The sequence below is a fragment of the Glycine max genome, chromosome 19 (assembly GCF_000004515.6).
Source record: "Glycine max cultivar Williams 82 chromosome 19, Glycine_max_v4.0, whole genome shotgun sequence".
NCBI lineage: Eukaryota > Viridiplantae > Streptophyta > Magnoliopsida > Fabales > Fabaceae > Glycine > Glycine max.
In genome coordinates, this window is record NC_038255.2 from 40,119,841 (window position 1) to 40,142,547 (window position 22,707).

A 22,707-nucleotide genomic window follows, 5' to 3' on the forward strand; every position below is an offset into this window, starting at 1 on the left:
TTTGGGTATTTGTTATTCTGTTTTAGTTCTTGTGATATATTTATTTTTATTGTTTTTTAAAACTTAAGGGAAAATAAAATTGAAGTTCAAAATAAAATTTTAAAAAATATCTAAAGTGTAAAAATAATTTCTGTTAACATCTAGATAGAAATTTAATTAAAAAAATATAATAAATTAAATTTAGAAAAGAGAATTATGAAACTATCAGCGAATAATCCAGAGATTTATGAAATAATATTTTGGACATGAAAATATGTTTAGAATATATTTGAGGTATTTTGTGAAAATTTGTTGGTCTATTTAGAAATTTGCGTATGTACTAATGGATAATTGATAGAGTTCAATTAAAAGCACTAACTAATTTAGGCCCAAGAATAGTAAGAAAATTGAAGCAACAAGCGTGACATGTTTGTTGTTAAACAGAAATGAAAAAATCATAAAACATGAAGTAATAAAAGTACTGTTGTCTTAAAATGAGTATAAAATTAACTCGTTTAATTGCAGCAATGTATAGTATATATCAAATTTGCAGCACATTTGAGTGGTAGTGGAAACTTCATGGCCAATTTCACGAGTCTGTACCTATGTTGATGGGAGTTTTTTTGCCGGATACCATAAATATGATTTAGGTATACCATAAATAAATTAATAAATTTTATTTTGAGTCCTTAATAAAAAAAAATTATTTTAAATTCCTAATAAAATAAAATATTTATTTTGTTTCTTGATATTTGATTTAAATGATTTTTTTTTACTAAAAACTCATTAAAATTTATGGAATTTATAATCAACTAAAACAAAATATTAAGAAGTTAACAATAAAATATTTACTTTATTAGACATTTAATATAATTCTTTTATTAAAGATCTAAAATAAAACTCACTAATTTATGAAAATCTAAAACATATTTTTCCCTTGATTAAATTGATAAGATCATATGATGAATTTGTTCTAGACATTAAGAGTTTAAGAATTTTTGTAAACTAAAAAAGAGTTTAAGAATGGTTGTTTATAGGATATTGCGTATTAGAAATACAAATGAATCAAATATATATGTCGTGAAATGAAATTAATAGAAAATTTTCAAATTAAGAATCATGTCTAATTCAAAATTCACCCTTTTATTTTTATATGCAAATATATATTAAAATATATTTATTTTTGATTGTCAAGTAGCCCCACCCACGTGTTTTGTTTGTCAATTACATGAGCTGTAAAGGATATTATTGCTCCTGGGGATAACCTTAACCATTGGCCACAAAAACTAGAGTTGACGAGTGAAGACTTGTATTTTTCTTCAGATCTCTGGTGTTCGACTTCCTGATAACACAAACCAGTGGCTACTTGTATTTTTACTTCCGATCGATCTCTGCTGTGGGAATTCCTGATGACACAAAGCATGGCTGAATCATTTATCTTCAGCATCGCTGAGTCTCTAATAACAAAGCTTGCTTCTCATGCTTTCCAAGAAGCTTCTCGGGTGGTGGGTTTGTACGACCATCTCCGAGACCTTAAAAAGACTCTCTCATTAGTCAAGGCAGTGCTGTTAGATGCTGAGCAAAAGCAGGAGCATAACCATGAGCTGCAGGAATGGCTGAGGCAGCTCAAAAGTGTCTTCTATGATGCCCAAGATGTGCTCGATGAATTTGAGTGCCAAACACTGCGAAAGCAACTGCTCAAAGCTCATGGCACCATCAAAGACGAGGTAAGCCACTTCTTCTCAAGTTCTAATCCACTTGGTTTTCGTTCCAAGATGGCTCAACAAATCAAAGATCTCAGCAAGAGGCTAGACAAGGTTGCAGCTGATAGGCATAAGTTTGGTCTCCGAATAATTGATGTTGACACACGAGTTGTTCATAGGAGAGACACGAGTCGCATGACACACTCCCGTGTGAGTGACTCAGATGTGATCGGAAGGGAACATGATAAAGAAAAGCTCATAGAGCTTTTGATGCAGCAGAATCCAAATGATGACGATAAAAATCTCTCTGTTATCCCCATTGTGGGGATTGGAGGCTTGGGAAAAACGACACTTGCAAAGTTTGTGTTTAATGATGAGAGGGTAGATGAGTGTTTCAAATTGAAGATGTGGGTGTGTGTTTCTGATGACTTTGACATTTACCAATTGTTTATCAAAATCATCAATTCTGCGAATGTTGCTGATGCTCCTCTTCCCCAACAGAATTTAGACATGGTCGATCTGGAGCAATTACAAAATCAACTGAGAAACATACTTGCCGGTCAAAAATTCTTACTTGTCTTGGATGACGTATGGAATGATGACCGTCTTAAATGGGTTGAGCTGAGGAATTTAATAAAGGTAGGGGGTGCTGCAGGAAGTAGAATTCTAGTGACTACACGTATTGATTCCATTGCTTCCATGATGGGCACGGTTACCTCTCACAAGTTACAAAGCCTTTCTCCCGAGAATTCATTGTCTCTTTTTGTCAAGTGGGCCTTTAAGGAAGGCGAAGAGGAAAAACATCCTCATTTGGTAAATATCGGGAAAGAAATTGTGAAAAAATGCAGAGGGGTTCCATTGGCTGTGAGAACATTGGGGAGTTCACTATTTTCAAAGTTTGAGGCAAATGAGTGGGAATATGTGAGAGACAATGAAATTTGGAATTTGCCACAAAATAAAGGTGACATTTTACCTGCACTTAAATTAAGTTATGATTTCTTGCCCTCCTATTTGAAGCAATGTTTTGCATTGTTTTCGCTTTACCCAAAGGATTATTCATTTAATAGTGATGAGGTAGCTAGGCTTTGGGGGGCACTTGGTCTCCTTGCATCACCTAGAAAGGATGCGACACCGGAAAATATTGTGAAACAGTATCTGGATGAATTACTGTCAAGATCTTTCCTTCAAGATTTTATTGATTTTGGCACTATTTGTCTATTTAAAATTCCTTATTTGGTCCATGATCTTGCTCTGTTTGTTGCAAAAGATGAGTGTCTACTTGTAAATTCCCACACTCAAAACATTCCTGATAATATTCTGCATCTGTCTTTTGCTGAGTATAATTTTCTTGGAAATTCATTCACCTCAAAATCGGTAGCTGTGAGAACCATAATATTTCCAAATGGTGCAGAAGGAGGCAGCGTTGAATCTTTGTTAAATACCTGTGTGTCAAAGTTCAAATTATTGCGAGTTTTGGATTTAAAGGATTCGACATGCAAGACTTTGCCACGTTCCATTGGTAAGTTGAAACACTTGAGATATTTCAGCATTGAGAATAATCGCAACATTGAGAGACTCCCCAATTCTATTTGCAAGCTCCAAAATTTGCAATTGTTGAATGTTTGGGGATGCAAGAAGCTGGAAGCATTGCCCAAAGGATTGGGAAAATTGATTAGTCTTCGCCTTTTGTGGATAACTACAAAGCAACCTGTTTTGCCTTACAGTGAGATTACCAATTTGATCTCGCTTGCACATTTGTATATCGGATCAAGCTATAATATGGAGTCTATCTTTGGAAGGGTGAAGTTACCTGCTCTTAAAACATTGAATGTTGCTTACTGTGATAGTCTGAAGTCTTTGACATTGGATGTTACAAATTTTCCTGAATTAGAAACTCTGATTGTTGTAGCTTGTGTTAATCTGGACTTGGATCTGTGGAAGGAACACCATGAAGAACGAAATGGCAAGTTGAAGTTAAAACTCCTGGGATTCAGGGATTTACCACAGCTTGTGGCCTTACCTCAATGGCTTCAAGAAACTGCCAACTCCTTGCAGTCCTTACGTATTTCAGGTTGCGACAATCTTGAAATACTTCCGGAGTGGCTGTCAACTATGACTAATCTGAAAGTACTTCTTATATCAGATTGTCCAAAGCTTATATCTCTCCCGGATAACATTGATCACCTAGCCGCACTTGAATGGTTGAGAATTGTCGGTTGTCCTGAACTATGTAGAAAATGCCAGCCCCATGTCGGTGAGTTTTGGTCCAAAATATCACATATCAAAGAAGTCTTCATTGAAGAACCATAAAAGCTGGAGGAAAAAGAAGACAAATAGGAAGGATTTGTTGACACATAAAAGAGTTGAAGCTCCTTTGGCAACCCCTGGACGTGGATCAGGAATGGTCAAACGTGAGAAAAGGGGAGACCATGATGTTTGATTTATTCTGTTGGACATGATTGACGTATTGAAAATCGATTTTGGGTGAAGTTACCCTGGAGCTGCTTCTGCGTCATGGGAGAATCAATTCTCAGATTTCAATGTTGGATTTTTTATTTTTGTCCTTCACTCTGTTCCATTGTCCATCAAGTTAATGCATGCGTGTGTTTTTTTTTTTTCCACCGCCTATTTTATGGTGTGCTTATTATTTTGTTGTTGTGTTGATACTCGTATATTTTTACTGTGATCTCCACTGCCTGTTATTTTTATACTTTTATTTTGCTGCTGAACGGCTATATTTGGTGGTTTTTCAGCATTTTATAATGTTATTCTGTTAACATTTTATTTGGTGCTGTTGGTTCATAATATCAGTGTTATTATATTGCTTGGTTAGGACTAAAGTGCTATTTCTTTGTTCATAATGTTGGTTCTTTGCCCGTACAGCAAAAATAGTGGTTAATAAAATAAAAGCAAAAATAATTTGGTAACTAACTAGCTAACCCTGTAATCACCTTGGCACTTAGGATATTTCACAGTGACATTTTGGTAAATTATAATGCAAAAGACATCCACAAGCATTAATATTCATTTTGGTAATTTTACGTTCAAAATTAATTTTGATAGTTACTTTTCAAATATCATTAAATGTGAAAATCAATTTTTTAATATATATATATATATAAACAAAAATAACGTTATTCTAAAATTACATTTGATTAGAATCAATGCTACCTACAGAATCACATTGATCTCATTATCAAATATAAACACACTAATCTAATCACAACCTCTTTGTGAGCATAGTATTTCACATCAAATTGTGCTAATTGAATCATTTGTTTAATACATGCCTCTTTGATTAAATTCTTTTTATCTTCCACCTTTTCTTTCATGAAAACTGAAAATAAATTTAAGATTATAATTATAATTTTATCTTAAATGGTATAGTAAATCGTTAAATATTTAAATATATTTAGTCTATAATTTATTTTAATTTTGATTATTACATTTTAAGGATTTAATTTTTTTATCCTTCAAATTTTCATTGTGTTTAGTAATATGATCTTTAAATTTACTTGACAACAAATTCAAATTTCATAAGCCCAGCCTAGTTTCACTAATATACTTGACACCTTACCGAAATTTCAGTTTTTATTATAAAACTGATAACGACTAAATATGAGTTATTTTGATAATAAAAATATATTGAAAATATCTTTAAAAAAATTTATTTAGCTGTTATCTTTGGCTTAAATATTAAAATTTGATATTTTCTTATTTATGACTTGTAGACATGAAAAGGAAAATTAAAGGAGAAAAAGATCCAGAGAATATCCAAACTATCAAGAAAGATATGATTACAAGCAAAACAAATCCAAAAGATATCAAAAATGAATATTTTTAGCATCAAGCCCCAAGTCCACTACAACAACGATAAAAAGAAAGTCAAGCCAAACAGTAAAGGAACATCACAGAACCCCCTCTCTTAGGGATTTCATTCACTCCCTCTCTTTCCTTCACCTCCTTTCTCATTATGAAACCGTCAATGGTCATGAGTGGCTAAACCTCTAGGTAGAGCCTGGCACGCCTAAAAGCCAAACGATGTATGATGTATTCACTAATTATCAATGCAAGGCGTTTTTTTTTTATCATATTATCTTTTCTATTTTTTATCTTGCATTATTTATCTTTATAGTCTGTTAGGGGTTAGACGCTCGGAAGAGGGTAACTTCTAAATAAGATTTAAAGAAGGTATGCATGCATTGGTTTTAGGGGTTGGACGCTCGGGAGAGGGTAACTTCTAATAGAACAAAAAGAAAGGATTTCATAAGAAAATAATGACTAGGAATAGAATGATAATTTTATGCTCATGCATTCTTGCAAAAATCTAGGATTCATACTTCATGCATTTCATTTGTTGAGTATTTGCAAAGGAATTTGGAAGATAGATAAATTAAATAGGCTTCACATCCTGAGGAATCAGGGGCAAGTAATTGAAAAGATGTGGGTAGAAAAAAGTCACCTAAATTGATAAAGAAAAATCATAAACTCATGCATCATAGGCAAACAAGGCAGACCAGGTCCCAACCTTATCAAACTCTGATTTTATTTTATTTTTATCTTCTATTTTTTATCTTTTACTTATCTTATCTTTTATCTTCTATTTTCTTTTATCTTTATCATATCTGAATTTAAATATTTTATCTTCTCTATCTTCTATCTTTATCTTTAAATCTTTTGTCCTTTCTTTTAAATCTTTATCTTATCTCCTATATTTTCTTATCTTTATTTTGAATGATCTATCTATTACTTTTAAATTGGGTTTGCATTAATCTAAGTACAAACAAAGTCCATGTGGATTCGACACTCGGACTTCCGAGTACTTTACTACTGACAAATTTGGTACACTTGCCAACAAGTTAACAAGTTTTTGGCGCCGTTGCCGGGGACTTTGTTTTTCGTACTTGATTATTTGCATATTTCAATTTTAAAGCAATTAGTTTTCACTTTTTATTTTTTATTTTACTTTCTTTTTATCTATTTTTTTTAGTTGCTTCATTTTATTTTTCAATTTTTTTCTCTTTATTCTTTTCTTTTTTACAAAAATATAAAAATTATTTTTTTAAAAAAAAATTTAAGTTTAATTTTTATTCTCTGATAACGTGCACATTAGTTGTTTCTTTTGTAAACAATGCACATTCCTTCTTTAAAGAACGCATCATGGCAAAAGATCGTTCACAAAGGATGACGCTAGAGGATTACTCTAGTCCTATTATACCTCAATACTTCACCAGCATAGCCAGACCAGAGGTGCAGGCAGCCAACTTCTCATATCCATATTCCCTCATCCAACTGATTCAAGGGAATCTATTTCACGGCCTACCAAGTGAAGATCCATGTGCACATCTGGCCACATACATCGATATTTGCAACACGGTGAAGATAGTCGGGGTTTCTGAAAATGCAACACGCCTCAATCTTTTCTCTTTTTCACTAGTAGGGGAAGCAAAAAGGTGGCTACACTCCTTCGAAGGTAACAACTTGCGAACATGGGAAGAAGTTGTAGAGAAATTCTTAAAGAAATACTTCCCAGAATCAAAGACTGTTGAGGGGAAGATGGAAATCTCTTCATTCCATCAATATCCTGATGAATCCCTCAGCGAGGCGCTCGACCGTTTCCATGGACTACTCAGGAAAACGCCTACACATGGGTACAGTGAACCGGTACAACTAAACATCTTCATAGATGGTCTGCGACCACAATCAAAGCAATTACTGGATGCATCCACAGGAGGGAAGATCAAGCTAAAGACACCGGAGGAGGCAATGGAACTCATAGAAAACATGGCGGCTAGTGATCACGCCATTCTTTGTGATCGCACATATGCACCAACAAAGAGAAGCCTTCTAGAACTCACCACTCAAGATGCAACCTTGGCTCAGAACAAGCTGTTGTCCCGACAAATAGAAGCCCTAACAGAGACCCTCAGCAAGCTTCCACAATAATTACAAGCGGTAAGTCCTTCTCATTCTTCTATTATGCGGGTAGAGGGATGGCACATATGTGGAGGAACACACAAGCCTGTGCAATGCGTAGTCCAACAAGATTCTTCCAGGGAAGTAAACTACATGGGCATACCAAATTGCCACGGATTCCAAGGGTACCATCAAAGAGGACCACCAGGATTCTATCAGAGCGATAATTTTTTGCAGGACCACAATTGGAGATATTATCCAAGTAATAACTTCAACCAAGGGGATTCACCCTATCAGCATCCTAGCCAGTGGCCGAGTCATCAAGAGAAGTCCACTAATATAGAAGAATTGCTAATACAGTTCATGCAGGAAACAAGGTGACATATGAAGAGGACTGATGCAACAATAAAAAATTTGGAGGTTCAAATAGGCCAACTAGCTGAGCTAGTTGCTGAAAAGCCCACTAAAACCTTTACGGTAAATATTGAGATGAAGCCTAAAGAGGATTGCAAGGTAATTTTCATTGAGAGAGAAGAGAAGGAAAATAAAACTGAGAAAGATGTGCGTGATGAGGAAGGAGAAAAGAAGGAAGAAAGAGAAAGAAATGAGGAGAAAGCAAGAAAGTATTCTCCAAGTCAATACCCCTCCTCATCAACTGATTGTCAAGGAAGAAAGGCATGGAAAACATGAGAAAGCCTTAAGTGTCATTCTTTCCTTGATCTCTACCACTTCTCTTGCAATAATGTGGAAGGTGCTTCCAGAATACATGAGTTTCATGGCGTCTCTAGCTAAGAGGCGAAAATGCAAGGAAGATGTGTTCTACGTGACCTTCATGCCACCTTGAAGGCATTTGACTCGTCAAGATAATGACGTTAAAGAAGCGCTTACTGGGAGGCAACCCATGATTTCTTACCCTATCTTTCTTTTAGTTAATTGCATTATGTGTTTTGCTTTTTTAGGATAGTTGTGTTATTTCATTTCTTTATTTTGATTTTGTGCATTTTAATTTCAGAAATTTAATTCCAGTAGTTTAAATTTAGTCATTGAATAAAAATTGCGTGATATTTGTGAAGTCATTATTTAGGCTTTTTCTGAAGAATTCAACACTTGAAATGCTGCATGACAATTGTGAAAATATTGGTTTCCTGGAAGCAAGAGTCAGACAAATAGTGGAACATGAATCACTAAGAGAGAAAAGGTTACCTTGATGGAAAAAGATCATGGTCTAGTAAACCGATAACTTTATCTTATCCCGGTGAGCTATGTGAACTTAATTATGAGAGAATGTCTATTTTTAAGTTCCTAATTTTGCATCATTCTTAGACTGTTAGATTATTTGCATAAGGTGGATAGGATCAAGGCCATGTTTCTTGTTATTTTAGTCACTCAGCCAAAAAGCCAACCTATGATGAATTTATCCCTTGCACCCCTGTTGAGCCAAAAGTAATAATGATTTGTTTGAACAAACCCTTGAGCCTAATTTTGATATCCTTGACCTTGTTTTAGGGTTCTAAGAGAGCATAAGGGTTTCAAGTAATGATAAGTCCTTAATTTGGGGGATTTCTAAGGGAATTTGCGAATAAAAAAAAGCAGCACACAATATGGCACCCTCAGAAGCTTGTAAGCCCAAAGTATTCTTATCAAAAAAAAGAAGAAAAAGAAAAAAAAATATTACAAATAAGGGCAAAAAAAAAAGATGCTATAAGTGCTAAGAAAAAAAATTGAAATAAGGACAGAAAAAGAGAGGTGTCATAAGTGTCAAGAAGAAAAGTGTTGTTAGAGGAATAAAGGCTGAAAAATAAATAAGCTTAGATAAGAAATAAGTGAAAGTTTTTCTAAGGATGCATGCTCTCTTATACTCCTAAGTTTTTGAAATCCCAGAAAAATCATGAGTTTTTGTTTAGCCAGGCCCCGTGACAAGCCAATAAAAGTCCTTAGTGATCCACTAAGTGTAAGTAAAAACAACTTTAACTGAGATGAAGTGCAAATTGGGGAATATTAATTGTAGGTCGTAAAATGTCAAACACTCATCCCAGACACTTGTGCGCAAAGAGAAACACTAACCTTGTGAGGAAAGTGAGGCAAGCCAACTTGATTAATTTCTGATACTAACTATTTTCATCTTGATGTTGTTTGTGCTTCCATTGTGAGATTATGACAAATGCAGAAAGGACCAGTTGAAAGAATTTGACAAAATTGAAGCTATTGAAAGTGTTGGAGCATTCAGAGCTTGCTCTCATTTTTGTTTTTTGCTTGAGGACAAACAAAGTTTTAATTTGGGGGATTTTAATAAATGCTAAATACAAGTTATTTTGATAATAAAAATATATTGAAAATATCTTTAAAAATATTTATTTAGCAGTTATCTTTGGCTTAAATATTAAGATTTGATATTTTTCTTATTTATGACTTGCAGATATGAAAAGGAGAGATTAAAGGAGAAAAAGATCCTAAAAATATCCAAAATATCAAGAAAGATATGATTACAAGCAAAACAAATCCAAAAGATATCAAAAATATCAAAAAAGAATATTTTTAGCATCAAGCACAAGTCCACTACAACAATTATAAAAAGAGAGTCAAACCAAGCAGAAAAGGAACACCACAGAACCCCCTCTCCCAGGAACCTCTAGTTAGGCCTGCCAGTCCTAAAAGTCAAGCGATGTATGATGTACTCACTATTTATCAAATGCAAGGTATTTTCTATTATATTATCTTTTCTGTTTTTAACTTGCATTATTCATCTTTATATTCTATTAGGGGTTAGACGCTCGGAAGAGGATAACTTCTAAATAAGATTTAAAGAAGGTATGCATGCATTGGTTTTAGGGGCTAGACGCTCGGAAGAGCGTGACTTCTAATAGAATAAAAAGAAAGGATTTCATAAGAAAATCATTGTTAGGAATAGAATGATAATTTTATGTCCATGCATTCTTGCAAAAATCTAGAATTCATACTTCATGCATTTTATTTGTTGAGTATTTGCAAAGGAATTTGGAAGATAGATAAATAAAATAGGTTTGTCATCGTGAGGAATCAGGGACAAGCAATTGAACAAATGTGGGTAGAAAAGAGTCACCTAAATTGATAAAGAAAAATCATAAACTCATGCTTCATAAGCAAACAAGGCACGTCAGGTCCCAACCTTATCAAATTCTGATTTTATTTTATTTTTATCTTCTATTTTTATCTTTTACTTTTCTTATCTTATCTTTTATCTTCTATTTTCTTTTATTTTTATCATATCTGAATTTAAATATTTTATCTTCTAAATCTTCTATTTTTATCTTTAAATCTTTTGTCCTTTCTTTTAAATCTTTATCTTATCTCCTATAATTTGTTATCTTCTATTTTGGATTCGACACTCGAACTTTTGAGTACTTTACTACTTGTGACAAATTTGGTATATTTGCCAACGGTTAACAAAAACAATATTAAAAATATCTAAGTTATAAATTTTGTCTCATCTAGATAAGTCTAGTCCTTTCTACACCATGATGTTAGATCAAATTAAGCTAAAAAAAACACATAATTTTTAAGTTATTGGAATTCCTATGTTAAGTTGGGGTAATACTTTTTATGTTATTTACAGGGAGGTCTTTTCTAAAAGTTTAATTAGTTAAAATAGTTTTTTTTTACATTATTGTTCAATAATATTTCAAAATAAATTTACGTATTAATAATTACAAATGACTGTTTAGGCACATGCTTAAGTACCACGAAACTTCCTTTCGACAAAGTCATTGGCGTCTTGATCGTCAACGTCTCTTACAAAGGTGTTCCACACCCAACTACCTTCCTCCATAAAATTGCTAGGAGAAATTGGAAAACATTGCTAAACCTAAATTTCAACAATTATCAAATTTTAGAACCTCGATTTCAACCTTGCAACCAACATCAAAAGTTCTTGGCAAGAAATTGTGATCAATAAATTAGGATTTTTTTTAAGATAGGTCAAACCTCAAAACAAAAATAGGGATTTATATTTTGGATAAAAAAAAAAGGAGAAACAAAAGTATTTAAGCGAAAGGTTTCAAAATTACACCATCACCTCCCCAATGCTTCTTATCACATTTTAAATACAGTTTCGTAGCATATATCTTCAAATATGATTTTTTTTTGTTGCAGACTATTGTGGAGATCTAGAATTACAATTCCAACCAAAAAAAATTGGGGATTTAGATATAAATGGAAGGGAAAAGGAGGAAGTTAATAGAGGAGAGGTACAAGAAACAGAGGTGGTAACATTGCTGAAAAAATTGGATGGTGAAGAATGGTGCAAAGAAGATGAACGGGTTGAAAAGTAATTTTCTTTTCCATAACAAGAGTTAAAAGTTAGAATTAACCGTCAACATCTTAATTTGAATTTATTTTGAATGGAGAGATTAAAATTATTTATTTTTTAAATACAACAACTACATGTCTTATTTTAAAATAAAGAAATTAAAATTATATATTACAAAAAATAAATGGACCCGAATCACATTTTAGCTTAAATATAATTAATTGGAAGTTTTTTCCTTAGCGGGTAAATAAATGGGTATTTCTACCATAACCGTACCATAAACCAACATACCAATTAAACATACTAATAAGTAACTAAAATGAATAAAGTTGACAACTTACGTGAAAATAACCAGAGAAAAAAGATAAGTGATCCAGTCCAGATTGGCGGGTCATCGACTTGACTGCAAATCCGATCGAGTCGTTTCGAGTAAAAAATACACGTGATCGAACATAATTAAGATCAAAACCAATCTAATCACTGGATCGCGATTCGACTAATCAGAATGACCGGGACGGTCTGAGTCTCTGAGTCTTAAAACTTTGATACAAACAAGCATAACTCACTTACCATGGTATGAAATGATATTATGTTACAATTGTGAGGACTGAACCGTATATTCGCTAAAGAAATGTATCAGTTTACTGCTGGTTATTCATTTAAAAACACTTTATTATTTATTAAATTGCTACGTAATATTCCATTGATTGGCAAAAATTATGGATAGGTAGCGATAATTAAAAAAATATAAAATTCAAAAATGCACTTAGGTACATACAGCCTATGTGGCAAAATTACGAGTAACAGGTTCAAATTTCATCAATAGAAATTCATATTAATATTTTATAAAATCCTAACCATTATAATATACAATAGTGATGATAGTCATGAATTTACTCAATTAACCTTGATTCAACTCAGAGATGCCTGCCTTCTTTCTTTGATCCATGGTAGCAATAAAATTTCTTCTCTGCACATTGTTTGTCTCCATATTTTTCAAGAGAAAAAAAAAACTCAACTCATACATTCCTTCTCCCTTGTACTTTTTCATCTTCCTTAGCAATCAAGGATTTTGAAAAAGTAGTGTTGACGATTAGTGAGTGTTTTGTGTTCTTATATCTGATTCCTGATAAGATAACCACGGCCGAATCATTTATCTTTAGCATTGCGGAGTCACTCATTGCAAAGCTTGCTTCTCGGGCTTTCCAAGAAGCTTCTGAGGCGCTGGACGTATACAATCATCTACGAGAGTTTGAAAAAACTCTCTCATTAGTCAAGGAGGCCGTGCTGCTAGATGCAGAGCAAAAGTAGGAGCATAACTGTTATGAGCAGAGGTGAGAAAGGCTAAGTTATTTGGTTTCAAGGACCAAGATCTCCTTACAAGCTAATTATCTAAATTCTTCTCTGCTTTATTCATTCCTTCACTTTCCTTTTATACACTACCTTCATATTACATTCCTAACCGATTGTTTAACAAACCAGTAACAAACTCTGGTAGTGGACCTAACAACCTCTATATGGTTGTAAATGTGGCAGTGCTCTTCCTAAGCTGAAACCAGCCTGGTGCTCCTCTTGGCCCACTGCTGCATCTTCTCCCTAACAATAACCATGAGCTGCAGGAATGGCGGCTGAGGCAGCTCAAAAGTGTCTTCTATGATACCGAAGATGTGTTCGATGAATTTGAGTGCCAAACACTGGGAAAGCAAGTGCTCAAAGTTCATGGTACCATCAAAGACGAGGTAAGCCACTTCTTCTCAAGTTCTAATCCACTTGTTTTTCATTCCAAGATGGCTCAGAAAATCAAAGATGTCAGCAAGAGGCTTGACAAGGTTGCAGCTGATAGGCATAAGTTCGGTCTCGGAATAATTGATGTTGACACACGTGTTGTGCATAGGAGAGACATGAGTCGCATGACACACTCCCGTGTGAGTGATTCAGATGTGATAGGAAGGGAACATGATAAAGAAAAGATCATAGAGCTTTTGATGCAGCAGAATCCCAACGATGACGATAAAAGTCTCTCTGTTATCCCCATTGTGGGGATGGGAGGCTTGGGAAAAACTACACTTGCAAAGTTTGTGTTTAATGATAAGAGGATAGATGAGTGTTTTTCATTGAAGATGTGGGTGTGTGTTTCTGATGACTTTGACATTAACCAACTCATTGTTAAAATCATCAATTCTGCTAATGATGCTAATGCTTCTCTTCGCCAACAGAATTTAAACATGGTCGATCTGGAGCAATTACAAAATCAACTGAGAAACATACTTGCCGGTCAAAAATTCTTACTTGTCTTGGATGACGTATGGAATGATGATCGTGTTAAATGGGTTGAGTTGAGGAATTTAATACAAGAATAGGTTTTTGCAGGAAGTAAAATTCTAGTGACTACACGTCTTGATTCCATTGCTGCCATGATGGGAACTGTTACCTCTCACAAGTTATAGAGCCTTCCTCCGGTGAATTCATTGTCTCTTTTTGTCAAATGGGCATTTAAAGAAGGTGAAGAGGAAAAACATCCTCATTTGGTAAATATCGGGAAAGAAATTGTGAAAAAATGCAGAGGGGTTCCATTGGCTGTGAGAACATTGGGGAGTTTACTATTTTCAAAGTATGAGGCAAATGAGTGGGAATATGTGAGAGACAATGAAATTTGGAATTTGCCACAAAAAAAAAAAGATGAGATTTTACATGCACTTAAATTAAGTTATGATTTCTTACCTTCCCATTTGAGGCAATGTTTTGCATTATTTTCGCTTTACCCAAAGGATCATTTTTTCGATAGTCAAAAGGTAGCTAAGCTTTGGGGGGCAATTGGTGTCCTTGCATCACCTAGAAAGAATGAGACACCGGAAGATGTTGTCAAACAATATCTGGATGAATTACTGTCAAGATCTTTCCTTCGAGATTTTATTGATACTGGCACTATTTGTCAATTTAAAATTCATGATTTGGTGCATGATCTTGCTCTTTTTGTTGCAAAAGATGAGTGTCTACTTGTAAATTCCCACATTCAAAATATTCCTGAGAATATTCGGCATCTGTCTTTTGTGGAATACAGTTGTCTTGGAAATTCATTCACCTCAAAATCGGTAGCTGTGAGAACCATAATGTTTCCAAATGGTGCAGAAGGAAGCAGCGTTGAATCTTTGCTAAATACTTTTGTGTTGAAGTTCAAATTATTGCGAGTTTTGGATTTAAGTGATTCGACATGCAAGACTTCGCCACATTCGATTGGTAAGTTGAAACACTTGAGATATTTCTGCATTCAGAATAATCCCAACATCAAGAGACTCCCCAATTCTATTTGCTAGCTCTAAAATTTGCAATTCTTGAGTGTTCTGGGATGCAAGAAGCTGGAAGCATTGCCCAAAGAATTAAGAAAATTTATTTGTCTTCGGCATTTGGAGATAACTACAAAGCAACCTGTTTTGCCTTACAGTGAGATTACCAACTTGATCTCGCTTGCGCATCTGTATTTTGAATCAAGCCATAATATGAAGTCTATCTTTGGAGGGGTGAAGTTCCCTGCTCTTAAAACATTGTATGTTGGTGACTGTCACTGGATGTTACAAACTTTCCAGAATTAGAAACTCTGGTTGTTGAAAACTGTGTTAATCTGGTCTTGGAACTGTGGAAGGAACACCATGAAGAACGAAATCGCAAGTTGAAGTTAAAACTCCTGGAATTCTGGGATTTACCACAGCTGGTGGCCTTACCTCAATGGCTTCAAGACACTGCCAACTCCTTACAGACCTTGATTATTAAAAACTGCAATAATCTTGAAATGCTTCTGGAGTGGCTTTCAACTCTGACTAATCTGAAATCACTTCTTATATTAGATTGTGCAAAGCGTATATCTCTCCTGGATAACATCCATCACCTCACCGCACTTGAACATTTGCAAATCAGTGATTGCCCTAAATTATGCAAAAAATGCCATTCCCATGTCGGTGAGTTTTGGTCCAAAATATCACATATCAAACACGTCTTCATTAAAGAACCAGAAAAGCTGGAGGAAGAAGAAGACGAATAGGAATGATTTGTTGACACATATAAACGTTGAAGCTCCTTTGGCATCCCCTGGACGTGGATCAGGAATGGTCAAACGTGAAAAAAGGAGAGACCATGATGTTTGATGTATTGTGTTGGACGTGATTCATGGGAGAATCAATTTTGGGTGAAGTTACCCTGGAGCTGCTTCTGCGTCATTGGAGAATCAATTCTCAGATTTCAATGTTGGATTTTTGGATTTTGTCCTTTACTCGGTTCCATTGTGTTTATTTCCACCGCCTATTTTATGTTGTGCTCATTATTTTGTTGTTATTTTTATAGTCGTATATTTACTGTGATCTCCATTACTGCCTGTTATTTTTATACTGTTATTTTGCTGCAGAACTGCTATATTTGCTGTTGTTTTAGCATTTTACAAGGTTGCAATCCGTATTCTTTCTTTTCTCGATCTACTGCTTGCTTTCGCTTACCTAGATTGAAGAAGTGCACTCACATCCAACTACTTAACTGGGTCGGGACCAATCATGTTGATTGCCTATCCGACCCAGCTCTAACAACTTGTTTGGTTTTTGAATCACAAACTTTATCCTCTCAATCGGAGAGGCTATTCTGCTAACATTTTATTGGGTGCTGTTGGTTCATAATATCAGTGTTATTATGTTGCATGGTTAGGACTAAAGTGTTATTTCGTGGTTCATAATGTTGGTTCCATGCCCGTACAGCAAAGATAGTGGTTAATAAAATAAAAGCAAAATAATTTGATAACTAACTAGCTAACCCTGTAATCACCAAGGCTCTTGGGATATTACACTGTCATTTTGGTAACTTATAATGCAAAAGACACCCACAAATAATTAATGTCCATTTTGGTAATTTTACGTTCAAAATTAATTTTGATCGTTACTTTTCAAATATCATTAATTAAATTGTGAAAATCAATTTTTTTAATATATGTATCTAAACAAAAATCATATTATTCTAAAATTACTTTTAGTTAGAATCAATCCTATAGAATTACATTGATCTTAGAATCAATTCTAAAAGTACTAATCCAATTACAAATTTATTTGTTTGATTCTCTCATGTGTGTGTTTTGTTGTTCTTCATGATTCTCTTAATATGTTTGGAACTTTTCCTCAGCATACGTTTGATGCATGACTTTTCTATTATATTATTTTTATCTTTCAGATTTTCTTTCATGAAAACTGAAAACAAATACTAGATTAAAATTATAATTTTATCTTAAATGCTATAGAAAATTGTTAATAATTAGTTATTTAAATATATTTAGTCTATAATTTATTTTAATTTTGATTAATAATTTTAAAGATTATTATATTTAGTCTATAATATAATATTTTCACTGTGTTTAGTAATATGATCTTTAAATGTACTTGACAACCAATTCAAATTCCCTTTTATCAGCAGTGGGCTGTGGTCAAAGAAAGAGGTATGTCTAGAAAGGTGTCTAAGAGTATGTTTCTTCCAAATTCCCCTCTAATCTTCATTAGCAAGAACCCGATGTAGCCTTTCCTCCACCGTGTCTTGTAGCCTTCTTTTGATTGACAATGTATAGCAATAACCTTTATACCACATATCACTCAAATTGAAATTATCCATAGTATTCAAAACTGGTCAATGCTATTCAAATTTCCAAGCTTCTCCTCTGGACACAATATTTCATTAAAGTCCCCTAAATGATATTCTTAGGTTTCTGACTTTTTATCTACTCCCATGTTTTTTGCTTTTGTGGAGTTTCCGGGAAGCCATATCAAAGTTTCTTTAAATTTTCCTCTCTATGCCAAATCCACAGCAACAAAACTTATATGATTCATGGACCAACTCTGTAATCAATCTCCACCCTATTATTCCAAAGGACCATCAAACCACCTGCTCTTTTCTTTCCAAAACCTGAACAATCCACCCCAAACCTATTAATCGGACCAGTAATTCCTTTAATTACATTCATCTCAACACTTTTTTTTCCTGCGGTTTCCATTAAAAGAACAATATTGGGACCTTCAATACTTAACAGATTTCTGAAAGCCTTTACTTCCCATGGGTTCCTAAGCCCACGACAACTCCAACATAATGTTTTCATGGCTCCGATCAGTAAGGCTGTTTAACAGCCTCCACCGTTGTGTCTATGAAATTTTTTTGGACTTGTGCAATATTCAACTTCCATCTCCTGTTCTCCCTTTCTTTCCTAGTAATCGAGCCCTTGTCCAAGTAATATATCCTTCAAACACCTACAACACTTCTTAAACAATGGAAGTGTTGGTCCCTGTTGACACTTTTCCTTTTTTCCATATTCTCAGGTGTGTCCCTTTCCCTTTAACCGAATTTGAGTGCTCCTTGTATTTTCCAATAACCTCCTTCTAAAGATCCCAATCTTTACCTCATTCCTAATTCCAGTCACCATGTTTGCTCTCACGGGAGATGCTTTCATCAATGTCCCATAAGGTAAATCATCTAGATCAATTTCATTCGTATCTCTTCCTTACTGTCACTCCTTCATCAAATGATACAAGCATTTGCACAAGAAACAAAGATTTCCCAATCTCTCATATTTGAACAAAATCTATTTTATCATCTTTTCTCCAAGTTTTAGCGTAATTCCCCTTTTTAGTGGGAGTTATATCCACTCTTACTCTTATTCTGAAAGATTTTCCCATAACACTTTCATTGCACTTATCCCATTTGATAAAATTCGCCATTGATTTGCCAATTTGTTCTGCCATCTCTTTTCTTCTAAGACCCATCAGAAGATCATAAACCCTAATCCAAAATGATAATGATTAAGATTGATCTCTCCAGGATTTTCTCCTATATTCATCAATTAAATTGAGAGCCACCTATCTTCTTTAGAAGTACCATGACCCTTCCTTCAACCTGTGCTCGATCCTTTTCATTTAGAAACTTGAAGGTGTAAAGGTTCCTTCTTGCTTCTTTGATTTCTGTACCCTGACGTACCTTCCAAATTTGCGCTATTGTTATCATGAAAGCCTTGTTGTTGAAAGATCCCTGAGTTAGAATCTTCCCTGCCAGCCATGCCTAACTTCTTTCACTTCCTACCTCCTCACCACTCTCCATCAAAGCTTCAACCTAAACCTTCTCCTCTTTTGTAAACTCAACTTTGCGCCATTGTTCCACATTGTGTCTCTCACGGTTGAGACTGTTAACTAACCCTAACTCAATGCAGGTAGATTCCTGAATCAAAACCAAGAAAAAAAATCTCGAAAGAAAACCCTTATGATACTGATACTTGCAGGAAACTAGCTTAGCAAGATTAAGGGACTCATTCATCATGCATGACGAAGGGACTTCTTGATATACTTAAACTTTACATATAGAGAAAATTTATGTTGTCTTGCCAATGAATTTGACTCCATTTGCATATATTATATGCATGATACTAAGTCTTGACTTATTATTATGCTTGGATATTAGATAACAAGAAGACCCAGCCTAACATGCGAAAGCTTTTGGTGTCTCCCATTGAGGGAGACTTTTTTTCACCATTTGATATAGTATTATTTATAAATTCAATCAATCACTTAGATATGCGATAATCAACTAGCATGATTATTAATTTTTAAATAATTAATTATATTATAGATGTTATTAGAAATAACAGCAACAACCGCATGCACATGATACCTCTATATATTCCTCCTTCGTTTTGGAAGCACCATCTTCCATATGCATACACTCCCCCCTCCCCCCACTCGTTCCCTCTCTCCACAGACCTTATACCTCTGAAAAATGTTCCACACATTAATTACCACTTTCTTCCGTAACAGGGAGACAAAGAAATGGACGAGATGTGTTGATTTCTCCCAAATCATGAAAGTCAATGATGGAAAAAGACAATAAACCACTATTTATGATTTACTTTTATTATATTTAACTGAAAAATCATACAAATAATAATTTATAATTAAATAACAATGCAAAATTATTTTATACTATAAATGCATGAGTACGTATTAAAGTCATAGTTGTTCACCAAACACATGAAATATTTGATTTCAAAATTCTAATAACACTTGTAATATTAATGGTTTAAACATGGATAATTTGCAAGTAATCCTGTTGGTTAACCATAGAATATCCGAGCCATTGAATTTATAAATAATATATCAAATGGTGGACAAGCCTCCCGCACGGTGGGAAATGCACAAATCTTTAATTTCCCACGCTAGATCCATCTTTGGGTATTTTTCATCAACCCATCAATAGTTCCCAATATATTCTCGCCACTCCTACATATAACCGAACCCAACCTAAACATAACACACTTCAATGAAGCAAGAAACATGACACAATTCTGTTAATCCCGATCTCGAGTGTCACAAAACACAACCACAGATCGGAAAATCTGATTCAATGACAACTCCAGAGTGCCTAAATAAAAAGTAACAACTATATATACAAGATACAGTTTGAGTTGAAATTTATCAATTTATCATCTGATCAAATTGGTTTAAAATTTAAATCTGATTCCATCTGATACAATTTTTGGATTAGATTAATTTTAATCTTATTTTTATTTCTTTAGAGAAATTAATTATTGAACAAATGACGAGATATATAATTTTTTTACCGTATGGTAATATGTATACTAAACATTATAAAAAATAAACCTATAATACAATTTGTTCTCTAAAATATTTTTTTTGTTTTAATCCTTATAAAATATTTTTTTCAAAAGATCCTTGTAAAATTATCTTTTTGGTCACTGTCATTGTTATTTAATTTAATTTAATATATTTTTTCGTTTTAATCCCTACAATTATCAGAGTGCCTAAATTCCTATTTTTAGATTTGGCTATTTGTTATTTTGTTTTACTTCTTGTAATATATTCATTTTTTAAAACTTAAGGGAAAATAAAATTGAAGTTCAAAATAAAATTTAAAAAAGTATCTAAAGTGTAAAAATAATTTCTGTTAACATCTAGATAGAAATTTAATTAAAAAATATAATAAATTAAATTAAGGAAAGAGAATTATGAAACAATCAGTGAATAATCCAAAGATTTATGAAATAATATTTTGGACATGAAAATATGTTTAGAATATATTTGAGGTATTTTGTGGAATTTTGTTGGTCTATTTAGAAATTTGTTAAAAAAGTATCTAAAGTGTAAAAATAATTTCTGTTAACATCTAGGTAGAAATTTAATTTAAAAATATAATAAATTAAATTAAGGAAAGAGAATTATGAAACAATAGTGAATAATCCAAAGATTTATGAAATAATATTTTGGACATGAAAATATGTTTAGAATATATTTGAGGTATTTTGTGGAATTTTGTTGGTCTATTTAGAAATTTGTGTATCGATATAGAATCAGACTCAACAACAAAAACAACAGCCACAAAGACAAAAAGGAAGCTGCAAATAGAAGACAAGCCCAAAAGAAAACTCACAAAACCAACCTACCTCAGTGATTATGTAGGAAGAAAATGACAAAGCTCAGGACCCTTGCTTGCCTTAGTATTGTCTACCCTCAGGGGACAACCTAACAAATTCCGTTAGTGTGATATTCCTAGGGAATCAATTAGAACAATTCTGTTATTAGAAAGCACTATAAATAAACAATGTAATAAGCAAGCAAGGCAATGAAAAATTTCGATACTTATCTTCTCCTTCTTCTTCCTCTATTTTGGAGGTGCTGGCCTTGTAAACCAGCCTTTTAACTTGAGCATATCATTAGGTGCTCTCGTTGTTGTGTCCATGGCTGATTCTGGCAATACCATTGGTCCCCCTAATCGCATTAAAGATGCCTTGGTTTGCTTAACCTAGAAAATTGATGAGTTTCTGAGCCGTGTCGCACCCATCCTCATTCCACCCGCAGTTTCACCACCTTCATTTACTCCACCTCGTTCTATACCTACGTCAACCCACAAAATGAAATTAGAAATCTCCCGTTTCAATGGTACAGATCCATTAGGATGGATATTCAAAATCAATCAATATTTTGAGTATCACGACACACCAGAGCATGACCGATTAACCATTGAGGCTTTTTGCATGGAAGAGAGGGCCCTTGCTTGGTTCCAATGGATGACAAGCAACAACCAATTTACCTCATGATCGTTTTTCTTACAAGCTTTGCAAGCTCGTTCGCGCCATCACAATACAAGGACCCTACGGGTTCTCTTTTCAAGCTTACACAGAAAGGAACAGGGAGTCAATACCTGTCGGAGTTCGAGGAACTCGCAAATCGCATCGTTGGGCTTCCTCCCTCGTTCCTCCTCATCTGTTTCGTCTTTGGTATCTCTCCCGAAATTCACCATGAAGTTTAGGTCCACCATTCGATGACGTTGGCTCAAGCTTTTGGCCTTGCGTGCCTGCAAGAAGAAAAACATCTAGACCACCGACCCCTGCCGTGGGCAAAATAGAATACCCCATGGGTTGTCTCCTTACAAAAGTCACGCGCTAATGCCATTGAGGCATTTCACCGAACACTTGGTGGGCGCGCGTTTAGGCATCAATAGCAAGAGAACGGGGACAATGTGGCATGTCCTATCGTTTCAAAATGCATTATAGGCCTAGGGCCATCTCATACCAACCCCTAATTCAACCTAATCAAGCAAGAAAACAAATCAAAATTGCCCCATATATTTGAGCCCACTCCCACAATTTAGAGCACCAAAAGGAGATCAAGATACACCAATTGATAAGCTAGAAAGCTTAGGGATGGAATACTTTACTTGTTGGTGATGAACCAAAGCGCAAAACAGAATCAGAAAATGCGAAAAAGGATGACCCTAGGGCTGCAATTCGTAAATCCCGTGGGTATG

At 34.2% G+C, this 22,707-nt stretch overlaps 1 protein-coding gene and 1 pseudogene across 1 annotated transcript; both read left to right on the forward strand.

The window, feature by feature from the left end:
• Positions 1-1,400: 1,400 nt before the first annotated feature.
• LOC100305457 (disease resistance protein) lies at positions 1,401-3,992 on the forward strand. Its single transcript, NM_001248728.1, has one exon. The coding sequence runs from the start codon at positions 1,401-1,403 to the stop codon at positions 3,990-3,992; it is 2,592 nt and encodes an 863-aa protein (NP_001235657.1).
• Positions 3,993-7,982: 3,990 nt separating this feature from the next.
• On the forward strand, positions 7,983-15,919 carry LOC100780247 (putative disease resistance protein RGA4; annotated as a pseudogene).
• Positions 15,920-22,707: the final 6,788 nt, after the last annotated feature.